This window comes from Oculina patagonica, chromosome 5, assembly GCF_052425735.1.
Source record: "Oculina patagonica isolate OP01 chromosome 5, crgOcupat, whole genome shotgun sequence".
NCBI lineage: Eukaryota > Metazoa > Cnidaria > Anthozoa > Scleractinia > Oculinidae > Oculina > Oculina patagonica.
The window spans coordinates 22,927,434-22,950,916 of record NC_135762.1 but is presented as its reverse complement, the minus strand read 5'-3'; the positions used below and the strand labels follow the sequence as shown (position 1 = coordinate 22,950,916).

The following is a 23,483-nucleotide window of genomic DNA, read 5'->3' as shown; positions in this document are numbered from 1 at the left end:
CGCACATTGTCCGCTCAATAAACCAGGAAGAGGCGAAGCAAGATTTACTGAAAACAGCCGACGCGACGTCCGCCATTGTTATAATGGACTGGGCCATGAAATTTCTTCAACTGAAATATCGTGAGAAGCAGTCCGAATGGTTCGGAAAACGAGGGCTCAGCTGGCATATATCCACCGTCATAACCAAGAATGTCAGCACTGGTAATCATATGCTCACATCCTTGATTCCTGCCAGCAGAATTGGTATGCAGTCTGTTCGATCATCGAGAACACACTGGAGGCCTTAAAGAAGGAACATCCTCACATAACTCAGGTGAACTTTAGAAGTGACGAAGCAGGCTGTTACTACAACAACTTTCTCGTGGCGGCCGTAAGAGATGCTGGGAACCGAGTTGGTATCACCGTCACACGGTACGACTTTTACGAGCCACAATACGGGAAAGATGTCTGTGATAGGATCCTTTGCCCGATGAAGTCAGCTATCCGACGCTATTGCAACGAGGGACACGATGTTCTTTCTGCAAAGGACATGCGTACAGCGCTTTCCGAACGTCCTGTCCGAGGCACAACTGCCAGTGTTTGCTCTGTGAATGAGTCTCAAAAGACACTTGAAGTAAAAATGACAGATCATTTCAGCAGGTATCATAACTTTCAATGTGAATCAAATGGCATTAGGATCTGGAGAGCTTATAATGTAAGGCAAGGGAGGCTCATTCCCTACCAAGACATCATCGTCAAGCCTCAGGGTCCTACAGATCTTGTTATAGATGTCGACTTTTTTCCAGTCAAGGAAACACGAATCCATGACGCCACATCAACTGATGGCGAGGAAACCAGCGGTCTTTTCTCTTGCCCTGAGCCTGGGTGTCAAATGGTCTTCAAAAAAGTTAGTGAGCTTGAGAATCATCTTGATGTTGGCGAGCACCGCCAAATGCGCGGAGGGTCCGAAACGGTGTATGACAAACTCAGAAGAGACTGGGCCGAGAAATTCCTTAATGTTGACAACAACGAGGGAAGAAGCAGTGCACCGGTAGCACATTGCGATGAGCGAGGAGACGAATTTGAATATCAAGCTCCTAGTTTTTGCAGTGACTTACAGCTTGGCTGGGCTCTACACAAGGTGCGAAATCAAGGTGTGCGATTTCCTGATGATGTTAAACAATACCTAACGATGTAATTCGACCTTGGAGAGAGAACCGGCAACAAGGCAGATCCCGGAAAAGTGGCTGCAGACATGAGAACAGCAAGAAGACCAAATGGTTTGCGGATATTTGACAGGTAAGACTGGCTCACGAAAAGTCAAGTACAGGGTTTTTTTTTCGAGACTAGCGGCCACCCGAAGAAAGCAGGGGAACCAAGAGTTACAGATGGAGGATGTGTACGCAGAGGAGGAAGGGGAAGAAAGGCGTGAAGTGCTAGAGAGCGTCGCCGCTGAACTCAGTCCCAGGCATCCAATCTGCTATGATTCTTACTGCCTGTGTGACCTGGCACGAGACGAGAGTCTTGACAGTTTCAGTGTAGTTATGCTTAAGGAGATATTAAGATATTTTGAGATTGTCTTTGGTTCACGAGATCGGAAAAAAATCTAGTAGTGAACTTGTTCTCATTTTTTTAAGAATGTGACTGTCGCCAATAGGAAAAAACGTTCAAATGCTATCTATTCAATTCGCGGATGCGTTCGGCTGTTGTTCAAGCGTTTAATAATAGTTTTCTGTGAACCGAGAAAATAAAAATAGTTTAAAGCCCTGTATTACTGTTAATGTAGGAAAGGATTAAAGTCGTTCTTTTTTTGTTGCTGAGTTAAATTAGTCAGTTATACTATCCACTTTAGGGACCGGTCATTATTTATCAGGGGTGGAGGGCCCACGAAATTGTGGAAAAAGTGGGCTAACAAATTATGACCCTCCCCCACACTGGAACCAAAAATTGTGACCCTCCCCAAATTGGAGTCTATTAAGGGTGCCCGCGGGTACCCTTAGCGGAGGTGCTATTTTAAAAATCGAATTTTGGGCATGGAAAGTTAAACCGATTTTTCTTATTTTTCGGTAGTCGTAATGACAAACTAGAACTATAAAATAAACGAAATAAATGAACAGGAAATATCAGCATATTTAAATTACTCTATTTTTATTATTACGGCCACCTTGTTAGAAACCCCGTTTTTACTCCCATACAAACTCTGTATTTTTACATTCTCGTAAGCGGACATTCCCGTAAGCGGCCGCGGACACTTTCCGAGATTACGACTTAGACTTTTTCTTTGTTTTTAAGCTCCCGTAAGCGGACACCGCAAAGAGAATCATATAAAAAAACCTCTGTATCTTGTATTAATCAATCAACTTCACATCGCCGTTCGTCACAATGATTTTACTGTAATTACAGAACCATATTTCAGTGTTTGTTTTGTCGTCATTCACGTCCGGTTACAATTTGAAACACAAGCTCCCGTAAGCAACCATCTATCCCCTTACACCTCTAGTGGCCGCTTACAAGAACCATTCTCGTAAGCGGCCAGCTCCAGTTGCGGACACTTTTTTCGCGTCCCGAGGGTGTCCGCTTATGAGAGCTTCGACTGTAATACTATTTTTCTAAACGCAACGATAGCTTTTTTATTACTGTCAATAAGTCAAAATTATCCAAAAATTCATTTGAGCAAGTTTCAACGAAATCGGCTGGGTAGAAATCGCTGCACAGTTGACTGTTATAGATTTCAGCTTCGCCAGTTGTTACAACAACGCTTGCTTGAGTAATGTTTCGATTGCATTGACAGGTCCCTTACTTCTCTTCTTTTACGATTCGCCATCGATGTAAGCCTTACAGTATCTTTTAATTAAAGTGGAAGCAGAGAGAAAGAAACTAGACATCCAATTCTTTTTTTCTTTTTTGGGGGGTCAATTTTACCAGAATTGAAATCAACTTTGTTTTGATACGCCACGACGTGTAAACCTTCTACAAATTTGCATAAATTGAATTCAGCGAAGACTGAGAATTATTTGATGACGGCATATGGGCTATTTTCAAAAGTCGAAACCAATTATAGAAGTCGTTTTGCTTTGCCAACGTAACAGTTTAAGAAATGAAGTATAAAGGGAGGGCAAAATATTAATGTACGTGACATCCTAAAAATAACATTTACATTCCAGCGTGTTAGCCGATTGAAATCTACATTCCCTGCAGTAGTAAGTCGATGTAAGTCGATTCCCCGTAGTATAAGTCGATGTAAATTCGCCGTACATAATTTTTTAAGGCACTTTATACTATGAATAAAACTTCTCGTTGTTAAAAATCTCGTTGTCAAAATGCGCGAAGGGTTTTTTCATAGTTCATTCCTTATGATATCCAAATCACGGAAACGTCTTTTTCGAAGCTTTCCGGTGAAACTAAAGACTCACACCGGAGCCGCTATGATTTTTAAAACCTTCTTAATTCTTATTTTTGGGGCGATATTTGATAAATGTAGGATTGTCCATGCCTTATTCCGAGCAGAAAGCTAGTTTCGAAAATATTTGCTCCCTCGGACAACTGTTTTATGTGGGAAAGATAGGAAACACAATAGTAAGAAATTGCGTGACGCGCGTTACGACCGTTAAAAATAGGCTTTGTTGATAGAACTCCTAAAATTCGAAAAGCTTAGTGCCCAAAATTTTTTTTTCTTGTTTCTAGTACGCCAACCCTAGTACTAATCGTGGATAGTGTCCAGGGCTCTAGATCGCGTTAAACTTTTGAGAAAAACCTCTCTAACCAACAGTATGTTTGCGTGATTTTTGCGATGGCTCTTTATGGGGTGTTTAAAAAAAATCATAATTAATTTTTGTTAAGTCCGATTTCAAATATTTTAACATGAACTAATAGACAAGATATAAAATAAAATGATATACAAGTTTCATTTTATTTGAGTTAAAGAGTAATTTTTCAGCGCGTTGAGCGCGACGCCTAAATTTGACTCGAAACAGGATGATTTTTTCGGTTTTTGACCGTTCTCAGCAATCATCGCCAAAAATATTGACAAATAACACTACAAGCCAAAATATTGCTATTTTTGTTTATCATATGGATCAATTGTCTTGCACAGAAAATTTGAAGGAATTCTGTTCTGGGCCGAAAATCGAGTGGTCGGTTCTTACACGGACGCCCACTTAATAGGGGTTTGTCAGAAATTAGCATAAGGTCTTTTAAGAAGGTTACATTATTTCAATACAAAATAAGGTGAAAAGGAATAACGAAATCACATGAAGACGACAATAAACCTGTGTTTGAATGATTTTATCGGCCGTCACGATCTGAGCTTGTTGGAAATTTATTTAAATATCGTATATTACATTCTTATTGGCCGCTAAATAGAGGTAAAAACAAAAGAAGAACGCTCATCGGGACGGAAGAAAGGTGGCCGTGGCCGCTTAATAGGGGTGGCCGCTTAAAAGGGGTTTTATTTACAGTATTATACTGACAATATTTTCGGGACTTTAGTAACTGGCCGCTTAATAGGTGGTGGCCGCTTAATGGGTGGCCGCTTAATAGGGGTTCGACTGTATTAATAATAGTGAACCGATGCGAACATGCTTGTCTCATCCGATAGTGAAGCTGTTATGCGAGACCGCGACGATGTTTTGATTTTCTATTATTGCTTTACGAAGCACTGCCATGTCATATCGCACGATTTTACCGTGTTATATCGCACGCTTAGCGTGACATTGAACACACTAACTTAAACAAAAGCTTAGCGTGTTAAAGTCGTGCCAAACAAAAGCTACCGTGACACCCATTGTTTCGCTTATTAAATATGCGCATATCCGTGTCAAATGTCACGATTAGCGTGCCGTGTCATGGCATGCGTGCCCGTGTCATCACCTTTTTACCTGATTTCCCGTGGAGGGTCACATATTTTATCTTGTGTTACATACAGATAGACAAAAAAAACTCGTTGAAACTTGGAAACAAAACTTAAATTTACACTACACAAGTCAAACGCCTATTAATCCACGCCTGAATTATAATTCTCCTTTACTTGACGACGCCCCCCCCCCCACCCCCCACCCCACCCCCCCTTAACACTTCAAGCCCAATATCAACATACAACTTTTCATGACTGATATCTATACATTTTCTTGTAGTATTAGTTGGGAAAACTTGTTAAAAGATTAAAGCAATTTTCCTTTGGTAATCATTCTCAAAACCTTTTCTTTTGTTTAAGTATTGATATACATTGTGACGAAATTATAAAATTTAATTTTATTTACTCTTGATACTTAAAGGGTTAAAACATGTAAAAATGTCACGCTCAAATCGTTAATAATACATTTGATTCTGCGCATGGTTATTCTTGACTAATACACAAAAAAACTGCTTAGTATTCCGAACATGATGTAACTGAACTAGCAACTGTTACTGTACTGTCCATCAAGTCCCGCCCTCAACTGTGGGGTCACGTCTGACCACCTCCAATGCAAATCACAATAAAACGATCGCAAGTTGTTATTGTGGATGTAACCCGACAGAAGATACTCCTTGCCTTTTTGAAGCCAGAAACTGCAGGGATCAAATCTGGTCGGTGTGAAAAGCTCAATCAGGAGACTCGAGTTGCGAACGCCGACAGACAAGACGCCTGGAAGTTGGTTCACCTTTTCTTTTCCCTTGAATATTTCAACGATCTTCAGACTGTAAACTTGATCAGGACTGAACATAAAGCTAAATTCGTCGTACGCGTCTCTTGGTTCCGACAAGACTCTGGCACGCAGTACTGTTGAAAAATAAAACAGTTTCCATTGAACTATGATCTTAAAAACAACAGAAGACAAGGAAGAAGTTTTAATGTACATTACATTCTATCAAGATTGATTTGCATGTAACACGTCAGTAGTCGTGATCAAGAGCTCGTACTAAACGTTCATGGCGATCGAAATTTTGGAGTAATTATCGACCTTCAGATATGACTACGAGTACGAGATCGAGTACGAGTACGACTTTGGAATTTCGACACAATTGTATCACCCAAACTATAACTCTCTCCTGTTGTTAACTAACACATAAATAAACGTTAGGGATACGATTGGTGTGTTAAGTGATTATAAGAGGCACACGAATTTGGTTTGGAAACTCGTACTCGTACTCAATCTCGTATTTGTAGTCCAATCGGAAGGTCGCTAATATGACGCTATGTCCAGGGGCAGGTTGCAGACGTTACATGGAGGCCGGAACATTCTCACTACTGCCACATCCCTCCTCCCCTGCCAGAGTACAGATTAATCATGCGTACAAACACGGTCATCGTTAATACACAAAATAGGTAAAATTCCTTTTGTGTTCGCAGTCTAAAACTATGAATGCAGTTCTGTTCGTGTTGGTACATTTCCGGAGATAAAGGCAAACAAGTACTATATCTGATGACAAACGAATTCTCCGTCAGGAGCTGAATCTCTTGCAAGCCCGAAATATTGAATGACAAGTTAGAGTGCAATTTTATTCACTTACCGATCTCTGCATAACAGAAATCGTCTCGAGGGTTATTCCGTAGGCACGCTAAACAGACGGGACCTGCGTGACAGACCGTTCCCATACCAATGCAAAGTAAAATCACAACGGAGAAGACAGGGGACATGTTAGTTGTCTTTGCTGTTCGAGTTATCTTCTTGTCTTGTGCTGACTGTTCTGCGATGAGTTCTTCCTCGTCCTTGCTGTTTTGAGCAATCTTCTTCTTGTCTTGACCACTTTCTTGTTTGACTCTTTTCAGACGCAACTCGCCTCTTTTTATTCATAACTGGAGGTAAAGATGTTACGCCATGAACTCCACCAATGACGTCACAAGTGACATTTCAAGATAACCTGTTATAACCTCGGCTACCTCGGCACGCACTTGGCGAAATTTACGCCACCGGAAGATTTCTTTCTCTCTTTTAATTGATAAACACTTCAGTTTGGAGATGCTAGCTATCTACGGAACTCGCCTCTTTTTATTTATAACTAGAGGTAATCATCTTATTGTCATAAGCTCCACCAATGACGTCACAAGTGGCATTTTAAGAAAATATTTTATTATATATGGCGAAATTTTCGCGGCAGGAAGTTTTTCTTTCACTCTTTTAATTGATAAACACTTCCGTTAGTAGGATGCTGTTTAGGACTCGCTATTTTAAGAAGTGGGGACGGTTTGTGATTATTACGTGACGCGTAAAGACTTCCTGTCATGTCCTCCCAAAATGCGTGACCAATTTCTAATTTCTCCATACAACACCGGTAATGATGTGCCACTAAATTCTCACAGCCGATATTGAAAGAAACTATGGTAGTCAGTGGAGACAAATTATATTTTGAGCTTGGAATAAAGTCAAGAAGAGAAGAGATGTTCGTTTGATCTTCATCATCAGTCCTTAAGGTGGCTCCATAGGGTTTCTTGACCGCGCGAAGAATGGGTACGAAAGGGCGAGCTTGAAATGCCGGCAAATCAAAACAAACATGGCGGCTTCACGTGAGCGTGAAATTTTCGGCGAGAAAACGCGAGACTTGCTTCCTGCCAATGAAACAATACCCGTGCTTTCCTGTGTTGAGCAGATAAAAGAGTTTACAACACCCTAAAAAGGTGTTTCCAAAGTCCGCGGTGCTTCTGGCCGCTTTTGTAAAGTTCGTACGATCGAAAGCAAAAGAGAAAATAAAGAATAGTCTCCGCGATTGTGAGATACTTCGAGTAGAATTTCAGAGATTCTGCTACATAAAGGATTAAGGTATGTCTCTAACTAACCTTTGGGTTAACAGATATTCGCACAAAAACCGACAAAAACGGGGAACGCTCGTCTTTACACATCAACTCGTATGGTTCGAAAGTTCGCGCATGCTCAAATAGCGATCTTGGACAATTTCTATTCTGATGACGTAATTGTTATTCGGGCGAAAATAGAAAATTTCCCCTGGTATTTACTAGAGTTTCCTTCGGTGAAATTCCTTAAAATTTGGCATAGATGTTATACCTTTTTAACTGCCCTTTTTGCCATTTTTTTAAAAAAATTTGTAAGCCAGTTTTTTTGCTTAGTCAAAAAAAAAAATAACCAAAAACTCAAAAACGACCTGGACAACCCCTCATTTTTTTGTTTTTAAAAGTTACTTCTCATCAGATTCAATCCGTTGGGAGAATTTTAAAAATTTTCACCGAAGAAAATTAAAGAAATTTAAGATCAAAGCCATAAAAACACCAAAAAATAGGACTTTTTGAGTAGATGTAGCTCAAAAACAAAGGCCGTTATTTTAAAAAAGAATAATGCACAACATATTTTAGTCCTTGTTTTTAATATTTCGGCAGCTTTTATGTAACTAGTTTAAAAAATAACGCGAAAATGATCTCTTGATGGGTGCATCACTTGTGCGCGCGCCGTAATATCTCAAAACCCTATGGAGCCACCTTAAACGCGCTATGGGACGCATACGGCCTCCGCAGTCTCTCTCCAGCATGAGCGGTCTTTCGCCGCCTTCCGGATCCAATTCCAGGTCAGGTGCATATGGATGTCAGTTCTTTCTCCGCAGATCTTCTTCAAGTTGTTCTAGGCCTTCCCCGTTTTCGCTTTTCCTCAGGTGTTCAGAACAAACCTTCTTTAACCACATCGCCGGAGTAAATGCCCAATCTATGTCCATTTCCTTCGGGTTAAGCATTATGTTCAATAAAAATAAAAACACACTGCGGTGACAAACATGACAAAACAACGCATGTCGGAAACACCTTTGATTTTAAGAACTTAACGTTTCGTATGCTTCATCATTAAGGACATAACCATTATGTCTTCTTTATTACAAATGATTCGCACTTCCTGGTTGGAACACACACTTTTGAGTTTTGAAAGGAAGATGGCCGCAGCGCAGACATTATTTGCAACTTTCCGTATATCTATAAAAATCCTCAGATCGAACTGGAATTTAGAAAGGAAAACTCAGAAAGGAAAAATTAAGACTGAACCACAAGTGACCAAAGCCTACTATAAAAGATTGTATAAATTTAAAATTGAGCGTACTATCAGCGTTTGTATGGATTTGACAATTAGTTGATAATATCTCCTTTTCCCTTTGAAAAGCTGCAATAAAGCTTGAACCCTACGTGGTGTCCTAATTACGCGCGATTTTCGTTTCAACGGTCTATCACACCTCTCTCCTTCGTACGGCCAGGGAAATCGGGAGAGGTGAAAAGTAAGCGCGCGGAGCCTGAGGGTAATCGAAACGAAAGCGCGCGGGGAACACTGCCGCTTCGCCTTTCCCGTCGTCCCCCGCGCTCCCCCTATTTTACCATTTTTCGTGTTTTTCGCCTTCCTCCGGCTGAAGGAGCCTCTGCGGAGGAGAGAGCTATCACACACTAAAAGATAGACTGACTGGGACTGAGCCCGAAGAAAAATCTTCGGAGCAGGGGAAATCACTGTTGGTGACTAATTAATTCACACGTCACGTCTCGTCTCTTGGCCTGAGAAATTAATGTGCACAATACCTTTTTACTAATAGCAAAAGTACAAAATGAGTTGCTGTTAGAAAATAAAACTATATTATTCAAACGGCGTACATTTCCAAAATTGGCATTTATTATTTTGTTCTTTCCTAGCTGATGATTCTTTTTATTCTCGTTACTTGTCTGATTGCTATTGTATTGAAATTGTTGGGAGAAACATAATGCTGATCAGCCTTGGGGATGGAAAGGGCTTAACCAACGTATAAAGGTATTGCTTTAATAGCGCCACCGTAAGAACATTCCTGCAATGACTTTAAAGTCAACATTGCGCCAAATCTGTCCTGAAATAGGGCGGAAAATGCGTTTTATTGTGGAATTAACAGGAATACAAGTTCAAGAACAAAAAACATATTTACACTTATTTATTCAAGCATATTTTATATTTTACAGACAGACGAAAAACTCGTTGCAACTTGGATACAAAACTTAACTTTACACTACACAAGTACAACGCCAATAAATCCAAACCAGAATTATAATCTTTCACTTTACGCTTTTTAAAAGCCCTAATAAATATTCACATAAAAATTCTCGTGACTGATCTCTCTACATTTTCTTGTAGTATTAGTTGGGAGAACTTGTTTAAATATTAAAGCAATTTGCCTTTAGTGATCATTCTCATAACCTTATCTTAGCTTTTGTTAAAGCGCGTTTACACGACAGAGAAAATTGGGTAAGGACCCGTCAGAAATTCGGTCCGGCCTTACCACTTTTGTAAAGAAACAATCAACTTTACTCGGGGCCATAAGCGCCTATGGCCCCGAGTAAAGTTGATTGTTTCTTTACAAAAGTGGTATGGCCGGACCGAATTTCTGACGGGTCCTTACCCAATTTTCTCTGTCGTGTAAACGCGCCTTTAAGTATTTACAACATTATGACGAAATAATAAAATTTGATTTTGATCACTCTTGATAGTTAAAGTGTTAAAACATGTTAAAATCTCACGCTTGAATTTATATTGTTAATAATACATTTGATTCTTCACACGGTTATTAGCAGCTCTCACTGTACTGTCCATTAAGTACCGCCCTCAGCTGTGTGGGCACGTGTGTCCACCTCCAACGCAAACTACAGAAGGACGATCGCAGCTTGTTGTTGCGGATGTAACCCGACAGAAGATACTCCTTGCCCTTTTGGAGCCGGAAACTGCAGGATATAAATCTGGTCGGCGTGTGAAGGTCAATCAGGAGACCCAAGTTGCGGACACCGACAGACAAGGCCCCTGGAAGTTGGTTCACTTTTTCTTTTCCCTTGAATATTTCAATGATCTTTAGACTGTAAACTTGATCAGGAATAATAAAGCTAAATTCGTCACCTTTGACAGGGTCCGCGTCTCTTGGTTCCGACCAAACTCTGGCACGTAGTACTATTGAAAAAAAGAGAGTTTTTATTGAACTATGATCTTATAAATAACAGACGAGAAGGATGATGTTTTGATGTAAATGTCATTCTATCATGATTAATTTACACACCCCAAAAAAAGTAAAGGTAACATTTGGAGTGTTGGATTTTGTGGATGGGGGAAAACCCTTTACAGCAGTGACGAGAACCGACAACAAACTCAACCAACATTTGACTTCGGGTCCTGTATTCGAACCAGGAACACATTAGACAGAGAGAGCGGGAGGGATGCGAGCGCTCTCACTGATGCCCTATGTTTCCTTACCTACCCACGGCAGAGATTAATCATAAGTAAGTAACTTTATTTTCCATTATATTCATTCTATTTTACAAAAATGTCAAATATATCTGCTACATAAGATAATGTATATAATGGCTGGAGATCTCAGCAAGCTCTAATGAGCTTTTGTAAGAAGATCCCCATACATAAGTATACTAATTACAATTTAGCAGATGGATGTAATTATTAATTGAATATGTTTAAGTGGGATTTGCTAGTTTTTAATAAACTAATTACAATCTAGCTTATATAATTAAAGGAATACATATGATTTTGAATATAGTCTTTAGTTGATTTTTTAAAAAGTCGATATGATTTCTGTGTCTTCAGATCCTTAGGTAAATTGTTCCAAATTTGGGGCCCCCTAAATTTTAATGAAAATTTCCCATAGTTTGTTCTTTTATAATCGATATATATGTTTGAGGATGTTCGTGTATTGTGATTATGGATCTTTTCATTTAATCTATAGTAATTACAAAAATAACTTGGAAGTCTACCATTAAAGTAGGAATACATAAAAAGTGATATTTGGCTTATATTTAACTCGTATATATTAAGAATATTTAATGCTACAAATAGTGGCCTAGATTTTTCTCTGTAATTTTTAAAAGTCATAATTCTAACTATCTTTTTTTGTATCATAAATAGTGAGTTAAGTCTTGTTGGATAAGTACTTGTCCAAACAATATTACAATATGTCAAGTAAGGTTGTACCATAGTGTCATAAATTGTCTGTAAAGTTTTGAGAGATAAGTAGTGTCTTGCCTTTGCCAGTATACCTGTCATTTTTGATATTTTAGATGCCACTTGGTCAATGTGATATTTCCAGGATAGCTCATTATCTATGTTTAAACCCAGGAATTTTGTGTGCTTTACTTGTTCAATTTCTTGGTTATCTATTTTAATTGAGACATTTTGATTTATTTTCTTCCCTCTGGATTTAAAAATTATGAATTGTGTTTTTTTAATATTTAATGAAAGTTTATTTGCGGAAAGCCAAGATGCTATGTTACTTAGCTCATTGTTCATGGTCTTTTGTAACGTTTCTAGATTTTTATGATTGAAAAATAAATTTGTGTCATCTGCAAATAAAATAATAGATAATATCTCTGAACACCTAGAGATATCATTCATGTAGATAAGAAAAAGAAGAGGTCCCAATATGGACCCTTGAGGCACTCCACACTTGACTGTTAAGCTTACTGATTTTTCTAACTTATATTTAACTATCTGTTTCCTATTTGTTAAGTAATTTTCAAACCACTTAAGGGCAATTCCCCTTATACCATAATGTTCAAGCTTTTTAAGTAATATTTCATGGTTCACAGTATCAAATGCCTTTGCAAGATCTAAAAATACTCCTATTGTGTATTCATTGTTATCAATTGCTTGTAGTAACTTAGTCGTAAGCTCTATAGTCGCTAAGTTTGTTGAATGGTTTTTACGAAAACCATATTGACCTTGAAACAACATGTTATGTTTATCCAAATATTTAAGTACTCTTTTGTATATAATTTTTTCTAGTATTTTACTGAGACATGGAAGGACAGATATTGGTCTATAGTTTGAAAATTCCTCCTTACTATTTGCCTTATAAATTGGAGTTACTAGTGCTATTTTTTTTTTTTTTTTATCATACAATGTCTGTTGCTACGAAATTGATATTTTCTCTATTAATAATACACAATATTTTATTGCTTTAAAGTTGTCGAACCTGGCTCATGAAAGCACTACTATGAATGCAGCTCTGTTGGTAAATTTCTGGTGATGAAAGGCAAACAAGTACTCTATCTGATAGCTAACGAATCCTCCGCCAGGAGTTGAACGCCATGGAAGCCCAATACGGAGTGACAAGTCACAACAACGATCAAATTAGAGTGCAATTTATATTTACTTACCGATCTCTGCATTACAGAATTCATCTCGAGGGTCAGTTCGTCGGCACCGCATACAGGCGTGACAGACCATAACAGTACCAATGCAAAGTAAAATCACAACCGAGAAGACAGAAGACATGTTAGTTGTCTTTGCTGTTCGAGTTATCTTCTTGTCTTGTGCTGACTGTTCTGCGATGAGTTCTTCCTCGCTTTTGCTGTTCGAGCAATCTTCGTCTTGACTTGAGTTGACTGTTCTTCGATAACCTCTTTCTTGTTTGACTCTTTTTGGACGCAACTCAGTCTCCTGTTTTTATTTATAACTGGAGGTAATCATCTTATGCCATGAACTCCACCAATGACGTCACAATTTACGCGACCGGACGATTTCCTTTCTCTCTTTTAATTGATAAACACTTCAGTTTGGAGATGCTAGCTATCTACGGAACTCGCCTCTTTTTATTTATAACTGGAGGTTATCATCTTATGCCATGAACTCCACCAATGACGTCACAAGTGGCATTTCAAGAAAATTTGTTATTACCTCGGCACGTACTTGTCGAAATTTTCGTGGCCGGAAGTTTTTCTTTCTTTCTTTTAATTGATAAACACTTCAGTTAAGAGTTGCTCTCTGGGACTCGCTAATTTTAGAAGTGGGGGCGGTTTGTGATTATTACGTGACGCGTAAAGACTTCCTGTCATGTCCTCCCAAAATGCGTGACCAACTTCTAATTTCTCCATACAACACCGGTAATGATGTGCCACTAAATTCTCACAGCCGATATTGAAAGAAATGTATGGTAGGCAGTGGAGACAAATTATATTTTAAGCTTGGAAATAAAAGGTGTACAAATGAATGTTAAAATTCTATTTTTCACACTAGAAAAAAGTACGATATTTTTAGCATTTTTGTACAAAAATAACTATTTTAGGAACTTACTGACAGGAATTGTAGAAGCAGTGCTTTCTTGTGTTATTCTACCCTAGAAAAAAGCCGATATTTTTAGCATTTTTAGTATGGCAAAAATAACTTTTTTTAGGAACTCGCTGCCAGAAAATATAGAAGCAATGCTTTCTTGTCTTATTTAGACTAATTTGGTTAAGAGAAAGTACCTCACTTGAGCTTGATTTCTGGCCAAAAAAGATTTGTCTGTTATATACTGGGATCTATACTGTTTCACCAAGCGCAGAAGTTTCACAAACGAGTTTTCCGTTGTTGCCCGTGACCTGCGAGTCTTATAATTAGCCGGGTCGTATCTTCCAAGAGAGTGACAAAAAGTGTATACTTTTACAGCTCCAACCCAAATTGCTTACTGATCCTTACAAGTTATAATTAATTATACGTTTTTGGTAGGATGCAATACCCGCATTTTTAAGGTGGTATAATACAATATTGAGAGGGCAAATCAGTCCAACCTTTCACTCTCTTGTACAATCTTCAGAAAAGTTTTGTCTTTTTCTTATCACTTATTGTTACATCCTAAAACCATCTAATGCGATATTTGGAAAATAAAAATGCTAATAAACAGAATGAACGGCCGAGTGCTTATGAGGGGACTGCCACTAGTATTTTATACGGCGTTTTTCTCAAAATCTGCCGTACGACCCTACCTCAAAATTTCACAAATAAGAAATTGGCTTTGATTTATCATTCATGCAAAATAATATAAAAATCTGTAAGACAGATTTTTCGCAAAGTAGGAAAATGTGATATTTTGCCCATTTTTAAAATAGCTTAAAATCTGTCTAAGATTTTTTCAAAATTTTGGCCGTGGACGTGGTTTACACCTTAAATTTAATTATGAGAGTTTCATAATAGGTTGTACGGTACGTTTTCGAGAAAATCTGGATCAAAATCTGGGTTTTTCGACCTCCGAAGCGAATCAAATTGCGCGTGCGAGCGCGCGCTAATATGACGCCATGCGTCGCGAGCGATAATGAAAGACAGAATTAGAACTTCTCTGTCGGCTGTTTATCCATACTTTTTGTCGTATTGCTTACCGTCCCAGGTTTTGAGACCTATCTGAAAGTATTTTGAAGTTTTCATTTGTATACAAAGTTGGTAATGCGCGGTAAAACAGATGGAATTCTTTTTCGTTTCTGTTTAGAGTGAGAGTTGCTAGCGCCATTTTAGGCCGCGCGAGCAATAATGACGTCAAGCAGAAAATCGTAGCGCGCGCCTTTGAGGCACGTAAAAACTGTATTTTTTGCTGAGTCTCCGATGATCGTCCGGGCTCGCGAACGTATCAAGGAAATAGTTCCAGGAATAGCATTTGAGCGATAAGCACTCATTAATAGTTCCTGTCCGGTGTTGCGAAACAAATGGCAACTATTAAAAGCAAACTCACTTTATAGCGTCGTGACATCAAGATCGACGCAACTCAGTGATGACGTCAGCATGTCTCGTTTTCTTTGTTTACAAAGGCGAATGTTAACTGTTATGAACGGCGCATGTTGGAACTTGGCCAATTTTCTTTACCGTGCTCATATTGTAAATATACCTATTCTTCTTTATTTTAGGTTTATTAAGGATTTTACTTCAAAATGAAAGTATTTTGTACAGTAGAAAAATGGTTAAAAAAGTAGTGACATGATTCCTTTTAAAAGTTGAGAATAAAATGAATCAAGGTTAACCCACTAATAAGAATATAAAACGCGTCAATCACTCTGAAAATGAAAATATGAGAAGAGCCGAAAATGAAGTCAAGAAGTAAAGAAATGCTTGTTTTGTCCAGCCTAATTTTTATTGCAGTTTCGTATCCTTCTAATGACAGAAGGTTTCGGGAAAAAAAAAAGAATTAAAATTAGCGATACGGAATGACGTCTCGATGACTGCATGTCATCATTTTCAAGTTCGATGTCCTCCTCTGTCATACAACTTAATTATGTTTTTCTATGTAACGCTAGTTCCTCTAATGTCTCCTAGTAGTATAACAAACATATACAAACTAAACTGGATTTTTTAAGTCGCCAGTGCAACGTACCCTTTTAATGAAATAGCGGCTCACTTCTATCTAAACTTGTCTTCAGGAACTTTTCCGGTAATTTCATCGCGTTTTCTTGCGATGTTTAATTCATTACAGTAAATTACGCGCTGAAACACACTTCGGATATCTCCGGGGTGGGTGTGAAAATCTACACCTCCCAAAAATGTGTAGGCGAGGTAAATTTCTGCTGCTCTCAGTAACGTTAAATTTTCCCCGCCGGATAAAGACTTGAATCTTTAACCTGGGACTTACCTTAACTTGCCTTAAATGGACTTGGACAGGATAATGGAATAATTCCAGTATTTGACCTAAACGTTAAACTTAAGGACGGATGGGTAAAAAGACTTGGGAGAAAGAAGGCGTCAACAAAGATACTGTAATGACTCCTGACTTGGCAACTCAAGCTAACTCACGATTTTAATATTTTAAAGTTTATTTGTACATTACCGATGTCAAATCAAATCACTGCGGTTATGAAACTGAGCAGTCGTCATAGAAATACACAACTATCCTAGATGCGATAAAAGCTACCGTTACATTCCAAGCATACGCCCATATTTGACCTGACCGACAGTCCAGTTCCAACCGCAGACAGTTTTTAATACTTTCTAAGTTTCCGCAAATAACTAAATCCACCTAATCATCTTTTAAATGAAATGTGGCACGTTCGATAAAAGGACACTTCAGCAGCACATACTAGTGATAATAAGTGTTAATATGAGTTTCCATAGCACTGCTTTCGTTTAGATATTATATTACAAGATACTTGTACCAGACAAAAATTCCCTGTTTCCACAAATTAGACTTTTATACCATGCAAACCTCTATCTTCACTCTGTTAGGACACGTCTGTCACAGGCGTCAAAATTCACCCAAATTTCAGGCCAATAAACTTTCTTAATTTCTAGGGGTGGAACCTCTGAAAAAATACTCGTCTCCTTAGTACAGTTGTAATGCCGAAGTCTTCCGTTTTTAGATCGGATTCTGATGAATCAGACAGATTGGGGGGGGGGGGGTGATGCGTATTGCTCCATATGCCTTTTTGTCCGTCTGCTAACAATATTGTGATAAGCGTTGCAGTTTGTAGGTTTGTTTCACATATCAGACCGGCGTAACTTTACTTCTCCTTTGAAATTTCTTTTGCAAATCTACCTGGCAACGAGACACGTACTATATTTTTTTAATAGTGGCTCCACCTCATAACCAGTTAAATTTATGAACCACGTGCACGATGCAGTGCATGTTTCAGTAAATCAATCTTCTCCAGGCCTTATCCTTGTTCTGAATGTGAATTTTTTTCTCATTGCCATGTTTTTTTTAAATGTCACTCTAAATATCTAATATATACGGAAACGCTGGGAACGAGGTTGTATATACGGTACATCGAGGATATCCTCTATTTGAGTGTTATCTTTGTTATTTTTTTTTTTCATTTTCCCATGGATTAAAATAGATTTCAGTGACAGAAAAAACAAAAACATGTGTCAAAAATAACTTCTAGATCTTCCTCTTTCATTTACGTTTCACCACTCTCTAAAGGAATTTAAAAAAAAAATGCATATTTTTTTTATTTCCAGAAAGATTGCTTGTAAGAGATTTTCGTGACAATTCATCTGTTGTTGACTGTAACCCTCGGTGTACGTATTTCCATAATCCTTTGCCAAGGCAGGCCCCTCCCTGTGGAATGAGCTTCCTGTTGACATTCGCAAAGCGTCATCAGTGGAGACTTTTAAAAGTCAATTGAAGACTTTCCTTTTTAAGAAAGCATTTCGCGTTTAAGCGTTTTAACTTTTCAATCACACTGTTTCTAGTTTGATTTGTATGTAGGTTCATTCTAATTTTTATATTTTTATATTATTTTTACACAGTAGTAAACAGCGCTTTAGAATATTTATAGTTTTAGCGCTATATAAATGTATAAATTAATCCTCTATTTATGTGTTGTATTTTCCTCTATTTCAACCAAGTTCAAATCAGGACTGTGGTGGAAATATCTACTCAATAGCTTTCTTTCTTCTCACCATGCACATGTCTGATTGGCAGTGTATTATATTATTAATCTCTTATTTTATAAACGTGCTTACTCGAGTTGGGGAACGCGAGGCGTGTGTTTGTCTCCTTCGCCACGTTGCGTAAAAACGAGGAACTTGATCGAATGAGACGGGACTTTACGCGCAACGGTCACGTTATGCACGTACTTTCTTGGCTCTAGTTCTCGAGTGTAGAGGCTGGGCACGTATATACCGCTTCCCTTTCTTCATTCATTTCCCATTGGCCTAAAGAAAACTTTAGGACAGTAGCAGCAAACTTTCTCAAATTGTCTAGAATAAAGCTCAATAACCATTTTCGACTTGGGATTCGTTGGGATGTTTTTTGGACACGAGCTGAGGAAAAACCGATTCATTTCACCGAAGCCGGGGATGGTGCGGTGACGGAGAATGTTTGCAAAATTCTTGGTGCATGGAGTTGAAAATATTTAAGTTATTTCTTTTGTTGAAATGAGCCATTCTCTAAAGTAAACCTACAGTAGTTTTCTGTTCAATCGTGCCTCCTCAAATCTCGAGCTCTTGGGTGTTTTTTTGCGGTCGGTGCAGTTACGCAAAGCAATGGCGGGAAAACTTAAAGAGTAAACAGATCACAGTTAATCCGATCGTGACCAAATCTGAGTTAATCGACGTGACACTCCACAAGAAACAATTAATTAAAGCACGTTAGACGGTGCCAAACAAACGAATGATAAACTTCCTGTTTATCTAAGACTTCAGTTCTCTTTTTCACTTAAACGCAAAAGAAGGCTAAAGGCTGAAGGTGTGGTAAGGGCTACATCCGACAGAGCTAGCTAGAAAGCGCGCGCCTTTTGTTTAACTCGATTTAACATGTTCGCCGTCGCAAATGAAAAAAAAAAACATATAATATCTGTTGCGAGGTTTCTTGTCTGAAAAACACTGTAAATTAATCAATGTTGTTTTTATAGAAAAGTCAATATTTATGGGATAATTTGAAATAAACGCGAGAGTAAAGATTGACCTATGTTTAGTCAGGTTGTTTGCAATAATTAAGCCAGAACATGCGAAAAGAGCCATAAAAAACCACAAAAATACATGCAATCCGAAGGGAAATAGTCCAGAGCTTATTGGAAAACGTGCTAGCTTTCCTGTTTTAGAACGAAGTCTTGACCCTTCTTCGTGACTTTTTTATCTTTTGTAAATGTGTGCGTAATTAATCTTGTTTACATTGCAATTATCCATTAGCTGAGATGAGTGTAGACAGATAACAGTTTTTCTCACACAAGGTGAAAACGGGCCGTGTCAGGAGTCTATTCACCCATGACTATTCTTTCCCGTGATTACTATTTGCCTAATCCGTAAAGAAACGCTAGAAACGATAAATATGTCTGGACGAGCAGAAAACTACAATTATCTTCTGTCTCGTTGGGGTTAAGGAGTTGCAGGGCTGGAAAATTCGGCGGAAAAGACACAACTCAACACTTGAAAATCAGAAATTCGAGTTATGAAGATAATGTTTCGAATTCCTTTCGGATACGCCTACACTAACTCTCCCGTGCCCACGGCCACATGTAGGGTATAAATATGGATAGACAAAACCACGCTCCAGGCAGAAGAACTTCAAGAGAGCAAGAAAGTACTTCAACAAAAGACTAAAGTACAAGTCGTATGCCATGGCAACCCACTTTTATCTAGTGGCGATCTTATGTGTCCTATCTTCGTCTTATGCTATCGTTTACGCAGGAGTTATACAGTTGGAACACCCACAGCAAGCTTTTTGTGAAGCAGACTTCGGTAAGTTTACAAATTCACGATAAAGGAAATTTTGTCATTTTTGTGCCGAGAGAAGAGCGAAATTTTGAACGGCAAATTGCATAGCCACCGTATTGAAAAAACGCGAGACGGTCAGCTTCTTTATTAAAAAAAAAGGCCTAATTTTTCTTCTGTACTTTGAAAAACTCTTCCGAGTTAGGTACGTATCAAGAGGATTACGGTTTTTGTATTCAAGGTTTGATGGATTTGTATGCGTTTCAGCCAAGCGTTACAGCGCTTTTTTGCTCTATTTTGGGCCATTCACGTTGTCAAAATGAATATCAAACTATAACAAAACTCATTTGAGTTAGGTATAAAGAACATTTCGGGATTTTGTACTCAACTTTCGATTGATTTTTACACGTTTCTGCCAAGCATTACAGCGCTTTTTCTTTGCTCTAAATGATTCGTGTTCGTTAACATTCACGCTGTCAAAACTGGGCGGTTAAAAGAAACAAAGTTCTATTTCTCAAGTAACGTTATTAAATCTGGGGGGGGGGGCGGTTTTTTGACTGATACCTTAAATCTGCGGTTTTCCTGAAGATCAGTCACTTAAATTTCTCAGGATTTATACTTTAAGTTCTACAAATATCATTTTTATGGCAGGATTTACTTCATTAACAACAGTAAATATCTTTTCAAGAATTGGTCTGGGCCGCAAAAACAGTATCGTAACTGAAAGAAGTGAGCCGTTGTCTGTTTCCGGAGTTACGAGTTGCGAAATATGTCTTAAATTAATATCTTCCGGTATTTAAGACTTTTTGTTAAACTGCGAAATCATAGCTTGGATTACCTGCGCGTAACCCCTTTTTCGCGCTGGCTTCGCGCGCGCTCTAGCCTCTAGCCACGCGAGATCCCGCGAAAAAAACTAAGTTGCGAGAAAATCAAACCAGCAAACACGATTGCAAAGTATCATGCTTCGAGTTGTTGCCTAAAATTTTGCTTTCACTTGTTGAACCCATTCTCTCTTTTCTATTTAGCGTTTCTTGTCAATACTTTAAAAATATTTTCAATAGTATTTTTCGAAAACGTGGCCTGGAGGGCACTGTAACAAGCTTATCAAGCCTTTTTGGGTTTATCATTTCAGTTTTCATATTTTGTATTAGGTCCTGAAAGGGGGGGGGGGCATGAATCCCATTTCCAGCGCATTTTTTGCCCTGATCCAGTAAATCCCAGTACCAGTCCCATTTTTTGTTTGTGATTCCTACTCCCAGTGTCTCAAATCTCATTTTCCAGTGGAATATTGAGGATGAAAAAATAGGCAAATCCCAGTTCCCATTTTACCCCTTCAGGTCCCTCATATTAGGGTGCTCTTTTGGCCTTTGGGAAAACAAATTATAATAACACTTGTTTTTTATTCTAGTTATACGAGCCGTTGTTGTATCAGGGCCTAAAAAAGTGGGCCATCATGACGTGTTCGTCATCACCGTAAAAGAAGTGTTCAAAGGAATCTCACGCGGCCAACAAGAACGAGCTTTTGGCGTGCTGGACACAGAACTTACGACGAAACTCTATACACCCTACAGTTACATTGATAACACAGTTTCAGGAACATTCGGGATCAAAATGGGGACAGAGTACTTCATATACGGCGATATTATCGCAGGTGGAAAGCTGTTCACGAAATTCTCTGACCTGCGGGAGCCCTGGGACAAAGTGACCTCCCGTCAAAAAGCAAACCTTCGGGGGTACTATGAGGCGGGGTGTCGACAATGCCGCTTCAAGCCTCACAAGTGTTCTGGATCAGACTCTGAATGCCATCAGAGGTTACCCGGATGTGAACAGAAGGCACGTGAGCTGTCTCGCACGTGGAAATCGATTCAGTGCTGGAGGCGGTTCGAACACTGCGAGGTTGACGAAAGTGGTCAGCGGTGTCATTGGAAAGAGACAAGTGAATCGAAAGAATGCAAAAACAGCGACTCGCCTTCAAAATGGTTTGTTTATTGAAAGTGGCTTTAAACAGCTTACAGGCAGACTAACTATTGTTTCGAAATGAAACTGTGTAAATTTAAATACATGACAGCAGTTTTCGTGATCAAGCATATTCTTGCGTTGCGTCAGCATTTACATTTAACCTGAATTGATAGGTTGTATGAGTTTTGCAAAGCCATTCATAATTATTATATGTAAAATTTAATAATAAGAAAGTTGACGAAAGGAAACTAGTTACACTTCCTTAATTATCATCGTGTAAGAGATAAAAGTATCGTTTGTCGTTTAGATTTGTGTGGTTGTAACTATTTGATAACTAATAGACTAACTAATATGAAACTGTGTAAATACTTGACAGCAGTTTTCGTGATCAAGCATATTCTTGCGTTGCTTCAGCAAATACATTTAACCTGGATTGATAGATTGTATTAGGTTTGCATAGCCATTCATTATTATGTGAAATTTAATAATTATAAAATAGTTAGAGATACAAATGTCGTTTGTCGTTTAGATTTGTGCGGTTCTTACTATTTGATATGGATCAATTTAACTGTCTTTTTCGCAGGAAAACGTTAACAAAGCGTAACATCTTAAATTTCCCACATTTGTTATCAGAACATTACAGCACATTGTATAGATCACTAGCACCAGGCTTGTTTTTATAAGTGCAACCATTGCGTGGTATCCAGCATTTCTGGTTCTTAATAAAAAGAAACATCATTATGTTTTCTGGCGTACGGTAGTTTATATAGTAAGTTTCCAGAATGGAAATTTAAGGAAAGGACTACTCTGGGTAAAACTGCGCCACTCCAACCTTGGGAAAATCAAACTTGCTCACAGCATTCTAGGTACACCATCCCTTCCCCCCACCCTCCCCACCCTCCTCCGAGCACTCGTCTCTCTCCCCCACCCTGTCATTTAAATCAACCAAGGGTCTACACAATAGGGGGATGCCACCGATACGTACAAAAGGAAGACGTTTACGTCTTCCATTGTCACAACATGTTCGATATATATATATATGCCATGAACTCCACCAATGACGTCACAATTTACGCGACCGGACGATTTCCTTTCTCTCTTTTAATTGATAAACTATCATCTTATGCCATGAACTCCACCAATGACGTCACAAGTGGCATTTCAAGAAAATTTGTTATTACCTCGGCACGTACTTGTCGAAATTTTCGTGGCCGGAAGTTTTTCTTTCTTTCTTTTTATTGAGAAACACTTCAGTTAAGAGTTGCTCTCTAGGACACGTAAAGACTTCCTGTCCCAAGAATGCATGACCAATTTCTAATTTCTCCATACAACATCGGTAATGATGTGCCACTAAATTCTCACAGCCGATATTGAAAGAAACTATGGTAGTCAGTGAGAAAAAGTTATATTTTGAGTTATATTTTGAGCTAAGCTTGTAGATAAATGGTTTACAAATGACGGTTAAAATCTCATTTTCTACACTAGAAAAAAGTACGATATTTGTTAGCATTTTTGTACACAAAGAACTTTTTTAGGGACTAACTGGCAGAAAATATAGAAGCAAAGCTTTCTTGTCTTATTCTACCCTTAACAAAAGTGCGATATTTTTAGCATTTTTTGTACAAAAATAACTTTTTAGAAAATAACTGTCAGAAAATATAGAAGCAATGTTTTCTTGTCTTATTTAGACTAATTTGGTTAAGAGAAAGTACCTTACTTGAGCTTGATTTCTGGCCA

At 38.4% G+C, this 23,483-nt stretch overlaps 3 protein-coding genes across 3 annotated transcripts; 1 reads left to right on the top strand and 2 right to left on the bottom strand.

Moving 5' to 3' along the window:
* Positions 1 to 5,244: 5,244 nt before the first annotated feature.
* On the bottom strand, positions 5,245 to 6,731 carry LOC144652973 (metalloproteinase inhibitor 3-like). The gene is made up of 2 exons (XM_078512869.1): positions 6,469 to 6,731; positions 5,245 to 5,737 (listed from the first exon to the last, which is right to left on the bottom strand). The coding sequence occupies exons 1-2, from the start codon at positions 6,593 to 6,595 to the stop codon at positions 5,373 to 5,375; spliced, it is 492 nt and encodes a 163-aa protein (XP_078368995.1). The 5' UTR covers positions 6,596 to 6,731; the 3' UTR covers positions 5,245 to 5,372.
* A 2,828-nt stretch (positions 6,732 to 9,559) lies between these two features.
* Positions 9,560 to 13,430, bottom strand: LOC144653343 (metalloproteinase inhibitor 3-like). The gene is made up of 2 exons (XM_078513316.1): positions 13,052 to 13,430; positions 9,560 to 10,838 (listed from the first exon to the last, which is right to left on the bottom strand). Exons 1-2 carry the CDS (start codon positions 13,167 to 13,169, stop codon positions 10,465 to 10,467), a joined length of 492 nt encoding a protein of 163 aa, XP_078369442.1. The 5' UTR covers positions 13,170 to 13,430; the 3' UTR covers positions 9,560 to 10,464.
* Positions 13,431 to 19,584: 6,154 nt separating this feature from the next.
* Positions 19,585 to 22,492, top strand: LOC144653342 (metalloproteinase inhibitor 2-like). Its single transcript, XM_078513315.1, has 2 exons — positions 19,585 to 19,814; positions 21,196 to 22,492. The coding sequence occupies exons 1-2, from the start codon at positions 19,694 to 19,696 to the stop codon at positions 21,777 to 21,779; spliced, it is 705 nt and encodes a 234-aa protein (XP_078369441.1). The 5' UTR covers positions 19,585 to 19,693; the 3' UTR covers positions 21,780 to 22,492.
* The last annotated feature ends 991 nt before the right edge of the window (positions 22,493 to 23,483 follow it).

Excerpts from the sequence above, each read along its gene's own strand:
- LOC144653343 (XM_078513316.1), bottom strand. The coding sequence starts at position 13,169 with ATGTCTTCTGTCTTCTCGGTTGTGATTTTACTTTGCATTGGTACTGTT. Across the intron at positions 10,839-13,051 it reads ATTCTGTAATGCAGAGATCG|TACTACGTGCCAGAGTTTGG; the intron begins GTAAGTAAATAT and ends TTTTTTCAATAG.
- LOC144652973 (XM_078512869.1), bottom strand. The coding sequence starts at position 6,595 with ATGTCCCCTGTCTTCTCCGTTGTGATTTTACTTTGCATTGGTATGGGA. Across the intron at positions 5,738-6,468 it reads TTTCTGTTATGCAGAGATCG|TACTGCGTGCCAGAGTCTTG; the intron begins GTAAGTGAATAA and ends ATTTTTCAACAG.
- LOC144653342 (XM_078513315.1), top strand. The coding sequence starts at position 19,694 with ATGGCAACCCACTTTTATCTAGTGGCGATCTTATGTGTCCTATCTTCG. Across the intron at positions 19,815-21,195 it reads TTTTTGTGAAGCAGACTTCG|TTATACGAGCCGTTGTTGTA; the intron begins GTAAGTTTACAA and ends TTTTTATTCTAG.